The 14,445-nt window shown below is 38.1% G+C and overlaps 1 protein-coding gene across 2 annotated transcripts in view; it reads right to left on the reverse strand.

The window, feature by feature from the left end:
* chd1 (chromodomain helicase DNA binding protein 1) overlaps window positions 1-14,445 on the reverse strand; it is a 187,965-nt gene that overhangs the window by 53,838 nt on the left and 119,682 nt on the right. For both annotated transcript variants that reach the window (XM_072583580.1, XM_072583589.1), the window contains exons 12-17: window positions 11,173-11,389; window positions 8,037-8,126; window positions 5,857-6,047; window positions 3,987-4,175; window positions 3,291-3,453; window positions 1,624-1,776 (exon numbers count right to left, since the gene is read on the reverse strand). In XM_072583580.1, the coding sequence (XP_072439681.1) occupies window positions 1,624-1,776; window positions 3,291-3,453; window positions 3,987-4,175; window positions 5,857-6,047; window positions 8,037-8,126; window positions 11,173-11,389 (1,003 nt within the window). The remainder of the gene's footprint in view (window positions 1-1,623; window positions 1,777-3,290; window positions 3,454-3,986; window positions 4,176-5,856; window positions 6,048-8,036; window positions 8,127-11,172; window positions 11,390-14,445) is intronic.

The raw sequence follows: 14,445 nt of genomic DNA on the forward strand, positions 1-14,445 counted from the left end.
ACTTGAAACATTAACTCTGTTTTGTCTCCACAGAGTTGTGCTAGCCATAGCTGTTTTTGTTTATTTTGAATTCTCAAACCTAACTGGTTTCATATTGAAATAAAAACTCGATTGAACATGACATAGTCAATGTTACACAGAGCAATTTTTGATTAACTGAATGAACAGTAATAACTTATTACAACCAATTTGTACAATGGCTATGAAATAAGTCTGGATTTGAAGTTGGAAGTGAATATCATTTCATACCTTTAGAACACGAGCTCAAAGAAAGAGCAGCCTAGTGTTCATGAATGCAACAAGCTATAAAAATTCCCACTTTACTTCTAATCCCTAATTTTAGATCAAACATGTACTGGCAACCTCTCTGTCATTCTTATGTCAGAATAGAGACCATACAATAGTCTGACCCTTTCAATTAACTTGACCATACGCTTGGTTTGTGATGGGAGATTCACATATTAAAACAGGAAAAATAACGTTTAAGAGAAAATTGGTGCTTAGAAAAAAACTCGCAAACTCTTCACTTTGATTACCTAAAATAAAGTGGTGTAACTACAAGAATTCTGTAAAACACGAACTTGTTGCAAATAAATGGTACGCACTTATTACAATGCACTTTAAAATGAGTTTTTGTCATTCACAACAGTGATCCTTAGGCAGAATAAAAACAGAATAAGGCTCAGAGAATTAAGTGACACGAGTTAAGATGCTCTGTATTTAGTGGCCTCTCCAACTGGCTGGAAAACAGTTCCTCTTCAAGTATTTGTTCAATTCTCTTTTGAGTGTGATAAATAGAGCTGCTTCCATTGGATTTTCAGCTGTGCATTCCAGATCACCTTAACACTGCATAAAAATAAACTAACAGTCTCTCCAGTTCTTTATACATCTTTCTTTCAGTTACTGACCTTCACGGCAGTGCAAATAATTTCCTCCCAAAACTCTCAAACTTTACCTAACTTCCTTTCCTACACTTAAGGGAAACAACCTCAAGTTCACTAGTTGCTCCATATTACTGAAGTTCTTCATCCCTGAAACACTTCCAGTAAATCTGCTCTGCACCTTTCCAATGGATTCTCCAACATTGCAATACTTCGGACCTATTTCAATGCTTGTAAAGTACTTAGATCACTGCAATAGTAACTCAAGGTTAATTTGTTTTCCCTCTGTGTACTTCTTAGCTCAGAGCCCAGATGAGCTCAGGCACAATCTTTATGACCAATGCCACTAACAATCTGCTGCAATTCAAGACTGTCAGCAAACAGGTAATTTAAGATTTTCAACATTCGTACCAATAATAAATTTGATAGATTTTGACAATAACACTTTTAAAATGCACTTCCAAACACGCCGCAACATTTAAGGTCGCTTTTTTTATTTGCAAATAATTCCCCTCTTTGGAAATCCTTTTTCGATTCTGCACTTGCACCTATATCACTAATACCACACCTAGCCCCAAGCAGGAACTTATCAGTTGATTTTTCTCTAGTTCTGATCTACTGCTGTTGATACAAAATCCCACGTGTCTGAAGAGGAGTAGCATGCATGATCAAATGTACTGTCATCAACATTCATGTGTGAACTTTTCCCAGCAGTTTATAAATCCAGAGTGGGAATACTGACCTGGAAACAAAACTGTCGGCATTTCAAATATTCTGCTAAAATATCCAGCATCCGAACCATTTGAGAGAAGATAAGAACTCTGTGGCCTCGCTCCTTTAGTCGACAAAGCAGCTTGTCCAACAGTATCAGCTTCCCGCTATTACGGATCAAATGCTAGGAAAACAAAAAAATCAGAAAGTAATTCAAACAAGAGACCTGCATGCCTTTTAATAAATAAGTAAACACAATCAATTGAATGTTCTACAAAGACAATGGCTAATCTCACCAAAGTCTGCCACATTATAATTACATTAATTTCAAATTCATAAATGGATATTGCATTTTTACTCATATTCCCTGTTAAGAGTTACAATGAAACTGATCATAAAAATGCATGCCACTGCTTTGAATATCAATAAGCAAATCGTCAAGATGATTGTATAGGTTTCATTGAGTTATACCTCAGTAATCTGATTTCCTTCCTAAAGGACAAGAACAAATTTAATCAGCAAGAGAATCAAGGGTTATAGGGAAAAGGCAGGAAAGTAGAGTTGAGGATGATCAGATCAGCCCATGATCTCACTGAAGGGCTGAGAAGACTCAATGGGCTGAATGGTCTACTTCTGTTCTTACGTCTAATAGATGGGTTTTTATGACATTCAACCAGGGTACCAAGGTCACTATTACAGGCACTCTCTTTTTCTTTAATTTCCAAATTTATAAATCTAATTTAAATTCCATCAACTTCCAAGGTAGGATTTTAATCCAAGTTGCCAGAACATTAAAATAAAACAAAGAATTGTAGATGCTGAAGACACTAAACAGAAACAGAAATTGATGGAGAAACTCAGCAAGTCCAACAGCATTTGGGGACAGAAAGCAGAGTTAACATTTCCAGTCCAGTTCTTCAGAACCAGGTTCTAAAGTAGTATCACTGGACTCAAAAATGTTGACTCTGTTTTCTCTCAACAGATGCTGTTGGACCTGCTGAGAGCTGCTCTAGCAATTTCTATTTTGGTCTCAACACCATTATCCTGGGCTTATGGATTGTTTCCAAATCCAGTGACATTACAACTAAAATACTGCCTCACCTGAAAGTTGTGAAACTAAAAATTAGCATGTGTAAAAATGAAAAAGTGACTGTGGAACTGCCAAACTGCATTTAAACAAAATCCGACTGGCTCACGGAAACCCTTCAGGGACAGAAACCTGCCCCTCTTAACTGATACGAATCCCACACCAACGTACGTCCTGAAGCAGCTTAGTAAACCACTCAAACACATAAAAGTGATTCGTGAATAATGATTCGGTAAAGCAGCCCACACCTCAGTGTAAATAGGGATGTAATGAGTGCTACACTTGCCAACTCTGCCCACATTCTATTAATATACAGCTTCCATCATTTACAAACATAATTTGTTATATTTAACCTATGATTATGTTATTATTGTTTCCTAGTATCAGAAATGGCAATGTGAAAGATATTCTAAACTCATCTGAATGAGTTTTTTGGGCATCAATTCAGTTCTTTTGACCCAGTAAAACAAAAACAAATCAACACAATTGTTTAATAGTCAAGTCTTAAATATTTAGATTAAAACATTATCCACACATGCTGGAATTAATCTAATCCATATGCACAAGTAGATAATAAATGTACACATATATGGTTACCTCACATATCATACCTGTAAGGCCTCCTGTCTGTTATAGAAATTATTATCTTCCGGAATTTTAATGAGGTAGCAATGGTTACAACATTTTTTAAGTTCCATCATGATATTGAGAAAGCCGGAAGTGCTGCCTTTACACCCTTTGCTCAGGGCTTTATAATTCCTGGTTAAAATCCACCTATTGCATTGTAAGATAAAAATATTGGCAATTAGCACCAACATTATAATATCAATCAACAGTCAGGACTACCAACTAACAACCATTAATTAGGTATCAAGGTTTAATATACAGATATTATTTAAGTAGTTTTAATGGTTCTAAACATAATATCACCCCATAGCACATTGAAATCAAATAGTTACAAGTTTCATATGCAACCATTTATCAATTCAGCATGCCTAACAAGAGGAGTTTTGTATTATACATCTCCACAGGAACTTCCTTTATATACTTTTCCCTTTTATTTTGCAAATCTGTCAGTGCTCATAAAGGCAAGATATAAATACACATCATGCCTTTCTGCAGAATACAAAGCAGGTATATGCTCTAAAAGTCTCAATAGCTCTTTTTCATTAGTTTAGTGAAAATTATCATTTTTAGAAATTATCTATAAATTATGTTCAATTATCTGTTGTGACCAATTCAAATTGATTTTCATTTACTATTATTAATAAAACATTTGAACATATTTATTCATGGGAGTTGCTTACTTATAGTATTGCTTTTGGACTGCACTCATCTCTACTCGCAAGATTTGTTCAACTTTAGCAGGTAGAGACTTTTCAACATCTTTTTTCACTCGTCGCAGCAAGAATGGCTCAAGTTCTCGATGAAGGCTGGTGTATCCAACTTCTCTTCCTTTACCATGTTCCTCTTCAAACACTTCCCAGGAAGAAAATCTTTTCCCCCACAAACAGAAATAGCACTTTTATTTAGTAGCATGGATCAGCTATTGATAAATAAAACTACTTCAAAGCATTAAATAGATAATACAAATACTGGAAGCATTGAATGTAATAGTAAACGCACCTAATAGTTTCAAAAATCTTTATATTGTTGAACAGCTGTTTTACAGTATTGACAAACTGCTGAGGTCACTTAAACCCAGTAAAGATTCACCTGACATGCTTTTAATTTAACAATTTTTCACCTAAAAATTAATTATGACACTTTTCTCAAAAATTAATTCCTGTAACAATTTCAAGTGTTAAAATTAAGAAATATAATCACGATAATTCAGAGGCTATTTATGATCACATGCCCAATACAAAATCCAGCTGCAGAGGTTCACTTTAGAGGTAGAAATTACAGAATTTGAATTAGCGCATTTTGAAAAGATTTGTAGCTCAGGTTGAAGTTCTGGATGTAGGTTTGCTCACTCAGCTGGAAGACTCGTTTTTATATACAGATGAGGAAGGACACCACTTCGACTGGGAGAACACACCCTTCCTAGGACAAGCCAGAGACACTCACGAGAATTTCTAGAAGCATGGCAATCCAACTGGAACTCTATCAACAAACACATTGACTTGGGTCCCATTCACCATCCAGAGAAGAACAGGAAATGACATCACCACAGGAAATGACAGCACCGACTGGAGGAAATCTAAACACATAAATACAAAGCAGGCCATGCCACCAGTGCTTCATCTGGAGGCTCACTTACGTTATCTAGTACGGTGACGAAATGTGAAAAATGAACCTTCCAGTTCAGCAAGCAAACCTACATCCAGAATGTGAATTATTAAAAGCATAGAACTATTATTAATAAAACATTTGAACATATTTATTCATGGGAGTTTATTCATGTATTGAAAATTCAACGGGTTAAGTTGCTAACTTCAAACGATGTCTGTAATTGCTACAAAATACAGTCAAGACCACTAGGTTGAAAGAAGCCTCTGCCTCACAAGCGATGAACTGTTTTATTCCGTAGCTATAATTTTGTTAAATACTGATTATTTTTATACAGAGCCTGCAGAAGTTGGAGCTGTCAAGAATGAGCCACCAAATGTTAGCTCAAATTATTTATCTTCTTTTAATTCTGGTGTCAGAAAAGGTAACAGTCTTGCAAACAATATTGAATCCCCTAGAGTGTGGAAGCAGGTCATTCGGCCCATCGAGCCCACTCCGACCCTCTCAAGAGCATCCCTCCCCCTGCCAACCCAACCCTGTAACCTTGCATTTCCCATGACTAATTCATGTAGCCTGCACATTCCAAAACACTATGGGCAATTTAGTATTGGCCAACCTACCTAATCTACACATCTTTGAACATTCCATACAATTAAATAACATTGCCTGGCAAATAAAAAGTAATCATGAAAGAAAAACCCTATGCTTACACGATGCCTCAAACTGTATTCAACAAATGAAGCAGGTTTTAGGACAAGCAGCGAATTTGCATTCAGCAACATGATAATGATCAGAAATCTGTTTTTCATGACAGCAGCTAACATAAAATTGACCAGGACACTGAGTGAGGGTATTTTCCCAAAGAATGAAACCTTTCCACTGTAACACAATTTATCCCTAATTTAGCACCTATATTACCAAAATCTAAATTCTTCTTACACTTACTTTTCTGGCATGATGAAGTGAAGGAGGGACCAGAGTTCTTTGAGTGAGTTTTGGAGTGGAGTCCCAGTTATGAGTAGCCTGTGATTTGACTTGAAGTCAATCATGGTTTTATACAGGAGTGAGTCATCATTCTTCAGACGATGGGCTTCATCTACTCCAATGAAAGCCCAGTTTACACCTCCGAGGAATGACTGAAATAGAATAACAAATCATAACATTTAAGTGTTTTAAACACAGATTAATTAAAGGTTTTACATTTTGAACCTCTATCTGGAAAATCTTGGGATGGATTTTATCAACAGTTAACTGTGCAGATGTTTTTATTCAGTGGGCTAATAATGCATCATAAAAACTAATGAACTATAGAATCCACTAAATTATGGTACGATATAATTGTAAAGGGTAGCAATCCACCAATCAATCATCCAAATGATAGATGACGGTGTCTGATCAACATGAGAATCATCTCAACAGGACCAATGAATTACCTTTCCAGTTTTGCCTTCCAGCAATAATACCCAATTTTTTCCACTGTTTGTGTATACACAGAGGGGAGTAAATATGGGGGTTAGAGATTTAACTAGTAGATTGTGGGTCATCACAGGCAATGATCAACAGCTATTTTGCAGTGTTTTCACAGCTCTGCCTGATCCTGACCTTCCATACATATTCCAGGAATAGCGGGGCTTGGTTTCCAGCATGCTTCCCCAATGAAACTTAACAAATATTTAAATACTTAAAATTAGATGGTTTCAAGGTGGATATTTGCTTATCTTGCCCTCGTAATGTATTGCATTCGGACGGTCTGAAAAATATCCTTTACTAATGTGACTTCCTATTTTTCCATTGCAACTATCTGATCTATGAATTAAACTACATTGTTAGTAGGCAGTCTTTTCTCTAGTATGTTCTCTTTCAGTTATTTGTGGCACATTATTACCAATCCATAACTGCTCTTGAGAACGTAACATAAGAACCAGGAGCAGGAGTAGGCTATCTGGCCCTTTGAGTCCACACCGCCATTCAGTAAGATCATGGCTGATCTTTTTGTAACCTCAGCACACTTACCCACCCTCTCACCATAACCCTTAATTCCTTTATTGTTTAAAAAATTATCTTAGCTTTAAAAACATTCAATGAGGAAGCCTCAACTACTTCACTGGGCAGGGAATTCCACAAAATCACAACCCTGTGGGTGAAGAAGTTCCTTCTCAATTTGGTCCTAAATCTGCTTTCCCCTAATTTTGTGGCTATGCCCACTTGTCCTAGTTTCACCCACTAGTGAAAAAATCCTCTATACTTGTAGCTTATCTATTCCCTTCATAATTTTATATGTTTCTATAAGATCATTTCCCCCCCGCCCCCCATTCTTCTAAATCCCAATGAAAATACTCAGTCTCTCCTCATAAGCCAATCCCCTCAACTCAGAATCAATCTAATGAACCTCCTCTGCACCCCTTTTTCTGTGCATCATTTCTCAAGTAAAGAGATCGATACTGCACACAGTACTCCAGGTGTGGCCTCATCAGCACCCCGTACAGATGCAACATAACCTCCCTGCTTTTAAACTCAATCCCTTTAGCAATGAAAGACAAAATCCTATTTGCCTTCTTAATTACCTGTTGCATCTACAGACCGACCTTTTGTGATTCATGCATAAAGACACCCAGGTCCCTCTGCACAGCTGGATGCTGCAATTTTTTACCATTCAAGTAATAGCCCTCTTTGCTGTTATTCCTATCAAAATGGATGACTTCACATTTATTAATGCTGGAAAGGTGAAATTTTTAAAATGTGCTAACAATACACAAATGGTAATGCAATATTTTAAAGTCAAGCATTATTTTTTTTCCCAAATCAAAAAGCAGTTCTGGTCATTATCATGAAATTCTGAATGGTGTCCCTTCACAGATGCTACCAGAATGACTGAATATTCTGAATTTCTGAACCCAACATCATCTTTGAGTTTTTTTTTTATTGTTAGTATAATTATACATATTGATTTCATCAGCTAATCATATAAATTAAGAAAATCTCTACAAATGCAAAAGTATGTTCGCAACATAGCGCCCTTACAAAATACTTGACAGTTGGTTGAGTATAGTGGAGACTTGCATTGAAAATATTTGTGACAATTACAACTTGAAATTAAAAAACTACAGAGCTGGTTACGTACTCACCTTGTCCTTCAGCAAGATTTCGTACGTTGTTAATAATATATTGAATTTCAACCGTTTAGTCTGAGGATGCATCCATTCATATGTTCTTATCTGGCATCAAAGCAAATTTATGATAGTCAAAAAACTTAAGTCTGCATGTTTACTGATCAATTATTGTGCACTGACAAGAATTAAGGAGCACGCATTTAAAATACTTGAGAATGAATACAGGCTAAAATAGGTCGTTCACTTCTCAGATAGTAATGAGCCTCTGCAATGTGTTACCAGCTTGCAGTTTGTTTACTCTTGAGACTTTCAAAATGAAGTTGGACTGGCTTTTCATTGGGACAAAGAATACATGATTTAATTAAGCTTATGTGGATAATTTAATGTAATGTGGTTCTGAAAAAGAGCCACATTGGACTCAAAGCATTACTGCTGTTTCTTCTCCACCTGCTGAGTTTCTCTAGTACTTTAATTACACTTTTATTTAAGTTAAAAACCAATGGCCACTGTAATCTATTTAAGTGGTTTCAATTGGAGGGGGTGAAAAATTTCATCTCCTTTATCGCCCTGGGATTTTGCCTCTGTCAAGTGGCTACTGGTGCGTGACAAGTATTGAAGTCCATTTCCAGACCAAAATGTTTCTATGTTCAAACATGGAAATTACTACATGCAGTGTTTTTTACTGAAATCTCCATTAAGTAACTACCTTCTTCACACAAAAATACAGGCTTAGCAATGATGCACCAGTTCTAACAAAGTATTATCAGATTCTGCTATCTTCTGCTAAAACCGATGACCATTTCTGGTTTCTTTACCCTACTGCGAATCGTATGCTTAAATTGCATACCTATTGCTTGAAATTCTTTGTCCCTGAGATTATCTGCCTCCTTCACCATAGCCCACATGACCAAATTTCTTCCAAGATACATTTCCTGTAACTTAAACTCTCATCTCTCGAGTTTTCTCCTGTCTCTCTTTGTGCCCCCTCAGAACTTATCCTGCCAAATCCTGTTGTCTCACCCCGCTTCCATTTAACTGGTGCCCACCCAACTTCCCTTGCACCTCTTCTTCACATCTGTTTTTGTCACCTATCTCCACATACAAAAAAAAAGAATTTGATCCTGTCATTGTAGATCAACCACACATTGCTATCTCTTCATCTCCAAATTCCTTGAATACATTGTTGCTTCCCAAACCAGAAGGATCACCGGACTTGAAATGGTGACTCTGCTTTCTTCCAAAGATGCTGTCAGGCCTGCTGAGTTTCTGCAGCAATTTCCATTTTTGTTTGTCTTCCATTGGACTTGATGGTTGAATTCCTCCAGCCAGAACTTTATTCATGCTGCAACACCTAGATAACTCTTCTCAGAATCAGAGTGGCATTCTCTGTGCTTGTGACAAAGGTAAACTATCCCTCTTCATCCTTTGCAACAGCAGCATTTGGCACTGCTAAATGCAACATCCTCCTCCAAAGTCATCAAACTCCTTGAAAGCACACTCATCTAGTTCCAGTTATTATCAAAGGATCATCTGCAATGATTTATCTTCCTACTCCTACACCATCTGTCACTTGCAATGACAGCAAGGATTCATAGATATTTCTCATTTATATGCTGCCTCTTAATGTTTTCTAGGAGAAAGTGAGGACTGCATATGCTGGAGATCAGAGCTGAAAATGTGTTGCTGGAAAAGCACAGCAGGTCAGGCATAGCAACACGACAGCTGGAGGAAGAGCACCTCATCTCCCACCTAGGAACCCTCCAACCACAAGGAATGAACTCAGATTTCTCCAGTTTCCTCATTTCCCCTCCCCCCACCTTGTCTCAGTCCCAACCCTCGAACTCAGCAATCTTCTTCCTGACCTCTCCGCCCCACCCCCACTCCGGCCCATCAGCCTCACCTTAACCTCCTTCCACCTCTCGCATTTCCAACACCCCTCCCCCCAAGTCCCTCCTCCCTACCTTTTATCTTAGCCTGCTTGGCACACTCTCCTCATTCCTGAAGAAGGGCTCATGCCCAAAACGTCGATTCTCCTGCTTCTTGGATGCTACCTGACCTGCTGCGCTTTTCCAGCAACACATTTTCAGCTCTGCCGCTGCCATCCAAAAGCTGCCAGCAGTGCACTGACACAATCCACCAACTCTTTATTGCTTCTAAATTGTTTGTGTCCATCCAACACACTGTACTAGATGAGCAGAAATTTTCTCCAACTAAACATTAGACAGAAGCTATTATCTTTGATTCTCACGACTTAGTCACCAACTCCACCCAGCTATCTTAGGCTGCAACAAACTGTTCAAGTGTTTGACCCAGATAGAAGCTTCTGATCACATAATTATGCCATCTTAAGATTGCATCCTCCACTGCCTTAACAGTGTACAAATCTGTCCTGGCTCAGCACATCTGTTTTTGAAACCCACATTATCCACATCTTTGTACTACTAGATCGGACTGTTGCAAAGCACTCCTGGTCAGCCTGCCACATTCTACTTTGCAAACTTGAGGACATCCAACATTCTACTGTCTAGATGCTAACTCTCACCAAATCTATTCACCATTCCTTCTGTTCTTATCGACATACATTGGCTCAGTTTTAAAATTTTTATCCCAGTTTTCAAATCCTTCCATGACCTAAGCTTTCTTTAGTTAATCCAGGTAACAAACCTCCAAGACGTTTGCCTCTATTTCTGGCCTCCTATTCATTACCAGTATCAATCAATCCAACTTTAGTGGTTGTGCTTTCAGCTACCAAAGCAGTAAAGTTCCAGAATTTATTCCTTGAATGTTCCAGCATCTCTTTACTCTCTAAATTCCTACTCAGAACTTCCAATCTGACACGGCCTTATGTGACTTATGTCAAATTTTGCTTGATACTGCTCCTGTGAAGTACTTTGGGATATTTAAGTAAAGACACTATATTACTTTTGTTGCTGAAAGAAATTACAAGAGCTACAAGATATGTTGCACCTGATATTGATTTGGCTTTCAAGTTTACATTAAGTAAATGGATTTCTTGCTCAACAGCACGAAGCTCAGACAATGCATTGTTTTAAACTGACTATACTTTTCTGAATATACAGCTAAAGTTGAGCTGCATAAAAATAATCTAGTTGCTAGATGCGACAACACATAACATCAAATAATAAGTTACCATATTACGGCTACTGATGTCCCCCAAGTAAACTACGACGTTCATTTCGGGCGCCCACATTTCAATTTCTCGTTGCCAGGAAGTGAGCGTTGAGAGCGGAACGACTAATAGGAATGGGCCATACAGCTGGTGCTCGTGGAACACATAGCTGAGAAAGGAGATGGTTTGTATGGTTTTCCCAAGACCCATTTCATCAGCAAGAATAACACTATTGTTCCTATGAAAAAAGACAGCAGTAAATTATTGTTGCAAATTAGCATACCTTAACTCATTTACATCTTTCTAAATTGTCAAAAACTTTAATGCAGGGAAAGCTATTTAAACTATGACACTTTTTTCATTTTAGCTTAAGTATTTAAAAAGTAAGAGTTGTGGTAAGAAGGGACATTAAGATGCAGAATACTTTTAGAGAAAACTTGATACATTGGGAATGCACAAGTTGAGCAAAATATGAATAATGGGGACGTTCTAATTGCCTACATCCTGAAATGAAAGAAATGAAGGAGGAGGAGAGGTAGCAAAAAGAGACAGAACAGGGGAAAAAAAAGAAATGCAGAGAACCAACAAAATAGGCACCCAAGGCAAATAAATAAGTGGCTAGGATCACATAGCAACACTAGATCTGAACAGCAAGATATAAGAATGGTTTCCAATTAGGGTCAGACCACCTCTTGCGGAGATCATCCAGGAAGTAAGGTTGTTAATTATTCACTTGGCAATTTCCGGTCTTCAGGAGGCGGGCAAAAGTAAAAGTCCGTATCAGGTCTAGAACAATATTCTTAAATAAGGTAAGATAGTCTAGTTAAACAGGCAGCTGGATGACAGTCAGTTCCTTGTCTGAATTAGACGTTGATTACTATATCAGAAAGTTAAGAAAACCAAGTGATTCATTGCGACACACTAGGTTGTTCAAAAAACAGAGAGTAAGCCATGTAGTCAGAGCAAGTGACTTCACCAGAATGAGCTAACAAAAGATTGAGTATCTGGGAATTTAAGCCAAAGTGGGATTTAGAACTTAGGGGGAAAGAGTGCTTTAAATGGAGGTTTACTGCAAGAAATACAATCTCCGAAGTGAGAGGTGATTCAGAGAGGAAATAAGATGTAGATTGAGGGGCCTACCTGCACTGAGAACAACGGCAGCTTGTTATCATGAGTGTTGGGAAGGCAGCTGGTGAGTAGGATTAGCACTTATTGTATTTAAAGTGAATGTTAAGTACTTAATTTGCGTTTAAGTCTCTCGTCTTTTTTTCTCTAATTTCCTGAGAAAAACGACAACTTAGCAAGTTCGAAGTTATTCTTAGGGCAACAAATATATTTCAGAATTATGGGATAGCTGGTCAGAATGGCTAAATATACATCCTGCAGTATGTATGAAGTCAGTGTTCCAGACAGACACCGGAAGTCTCAGGAGCTGCACAAACCTGAGCTCTGGGTTTTGGAGCTTGAGGAACAGCTCATTTTTTTCTACATCCTCAAGTCAAAGGACAACGTGGATAACATGTGCAGCGAGGTAATCATACCAAAGACTGGAACTGAATAGGCAGAAAGGAAACAGGTAACTACAAGGCTGTCTACAAAAAAAAGGCAGGTAATGCAGGAGTCCCCCAAGTCTTTCTTGCTTGCTCATCAGTATTCTATTTTTGAACTTGTGATGAATCTCAGCTAAGTGCATCCAGAGCCAATGGCCTTAACACCACAGATGACTCAGCTGTACGTGGGGGGTGAAAGAAGAATGGAAGAGCTAAACAAGACTCCAAGATAGTGCGCTGCTTGCCTAATGCCAGGATCAAAATATCAAGAAGGGGTTGTAGGACATCTTTCTGGAGGGGGGAGATAAGCCAGTCGTGGTCCACAATGGTATTAATGACATAGGCAGGAAGATGGATATGGTCATGAAAGTTTATTTCAGGAAATTAGGAACATTAAAAAGCAGCCCCTCAAAAGCAATGATTTCAACTTTATTCCCAGTATCAAATGCTAGTGAGTGATAAGACCAGGAGGATTAACTGAACACATGGCTGGGAAACCGTTGTAGGAGGGAGGGTATCAGATTTGAGGCATTTGGATTGGTACTGGGGCAAGTAGGACCTGTAAAGATGAAGATTCCTGCAGGAACTCCTGCATTACCTGACTTTTTTTTGTAGACAGCCTTGTAGTTACCAGTTTTCATTCTGCCTATTCACTTCCAGTCTTTGGTATGACTATCTCGCTGTACGCATTATCCATGGTTTCCTTTGCCTTGAGGATGCAGAAAAATGAGCTGTTCCTCAAGCTCCAAAGCCCAGAGCTCCGGTCTGTGCAGCTCCTGACACTTCCGGTGTCGGTTGGGGTTGGTTTAAACTAGTTTATCAGGGCGATAGGTACCTGTGAGGTAACTCAACTTGGAAGGGAATTGAGCTAGTAACAGGAAGTAGAAAAGCTGCAAGGGAGTTAGAACAAAGAAAGCAAGCTGAGGATAGTGTATGCCTCCAACATGGAGTGACACAGAGAGAAAGTTAAGGGCACAATGTTGGATGCACACAGCATTCATAAAATTGCTAAGTCTAAATGCACATTTAGGGGTAAATGGTTATGATATAATTGCGATTGCAGAAACATGACTGCATGATGACCAGGACTGTACACTGAATGTTCAAGGATATGTGACATTTAGGAAGGAAACATAAGGAGGAAAAGGAGGTGGAGTTGTGCTGACAATACAAGATGGGAATCAACATATTAGTTAGGGAGGATCTCAGATTGGAAGAACAATGTGTGAAATCTGTTTGGGTTAAGCTCTGAAACAGCAGACATTGGTTGAAGTTACATCGGCCACCAAGGAGTATGGTAGTGTGGGATAAGGTATAAATTAGCAGATGTAGCACAGGTTGACTTCAATCTGCAAAAAGATTGTGCAAACCAATTGAGCACTAAAGCAATGGAAAGTATATTTATGGTGTGTGACAGGGATATTTTTCTGGAGCAATATGTTGAATAACCAAATGAAGGGCTTGCTAATTTAGATGTAGAATTATGTAACGAAAAAGGACTGATTGCCAATATTGCAAAATAACCTTTAGGGATGAGTGATCAACAATAAGATAGAAGTTTACATTATGTTCAAAAGTGTAGTGGTTCATTCTGAAGCAAGCTGAATAAATTTGAATAAGGGAAATTATGAAAAAATGAGGCACAAATTGACTGAGCTGGATTAGAAAAATACTTCAAAAGGCATGACTATACATAGGCAATGGATAGTTTATAAAGAACTGTTACATGACTCACAGCAACTAC

This window comes from Chiloscyllium punctatum, chromosome 2 (assembly GCF_047496795.1).
Source record: "Chiloscyllium punctatum isolate Juve2018m chromosome 2, sChiPun1.3, whole genome shotgun sequence".
Taxonomy (NCBI): domain Eukaryota; kingdom Metazoa; phylum Chordata; class Chondrichthyes; order Orectolobiformes; family Hemiscylliidae; genus Chiloscyllium; species Chiloscyllium punctatum.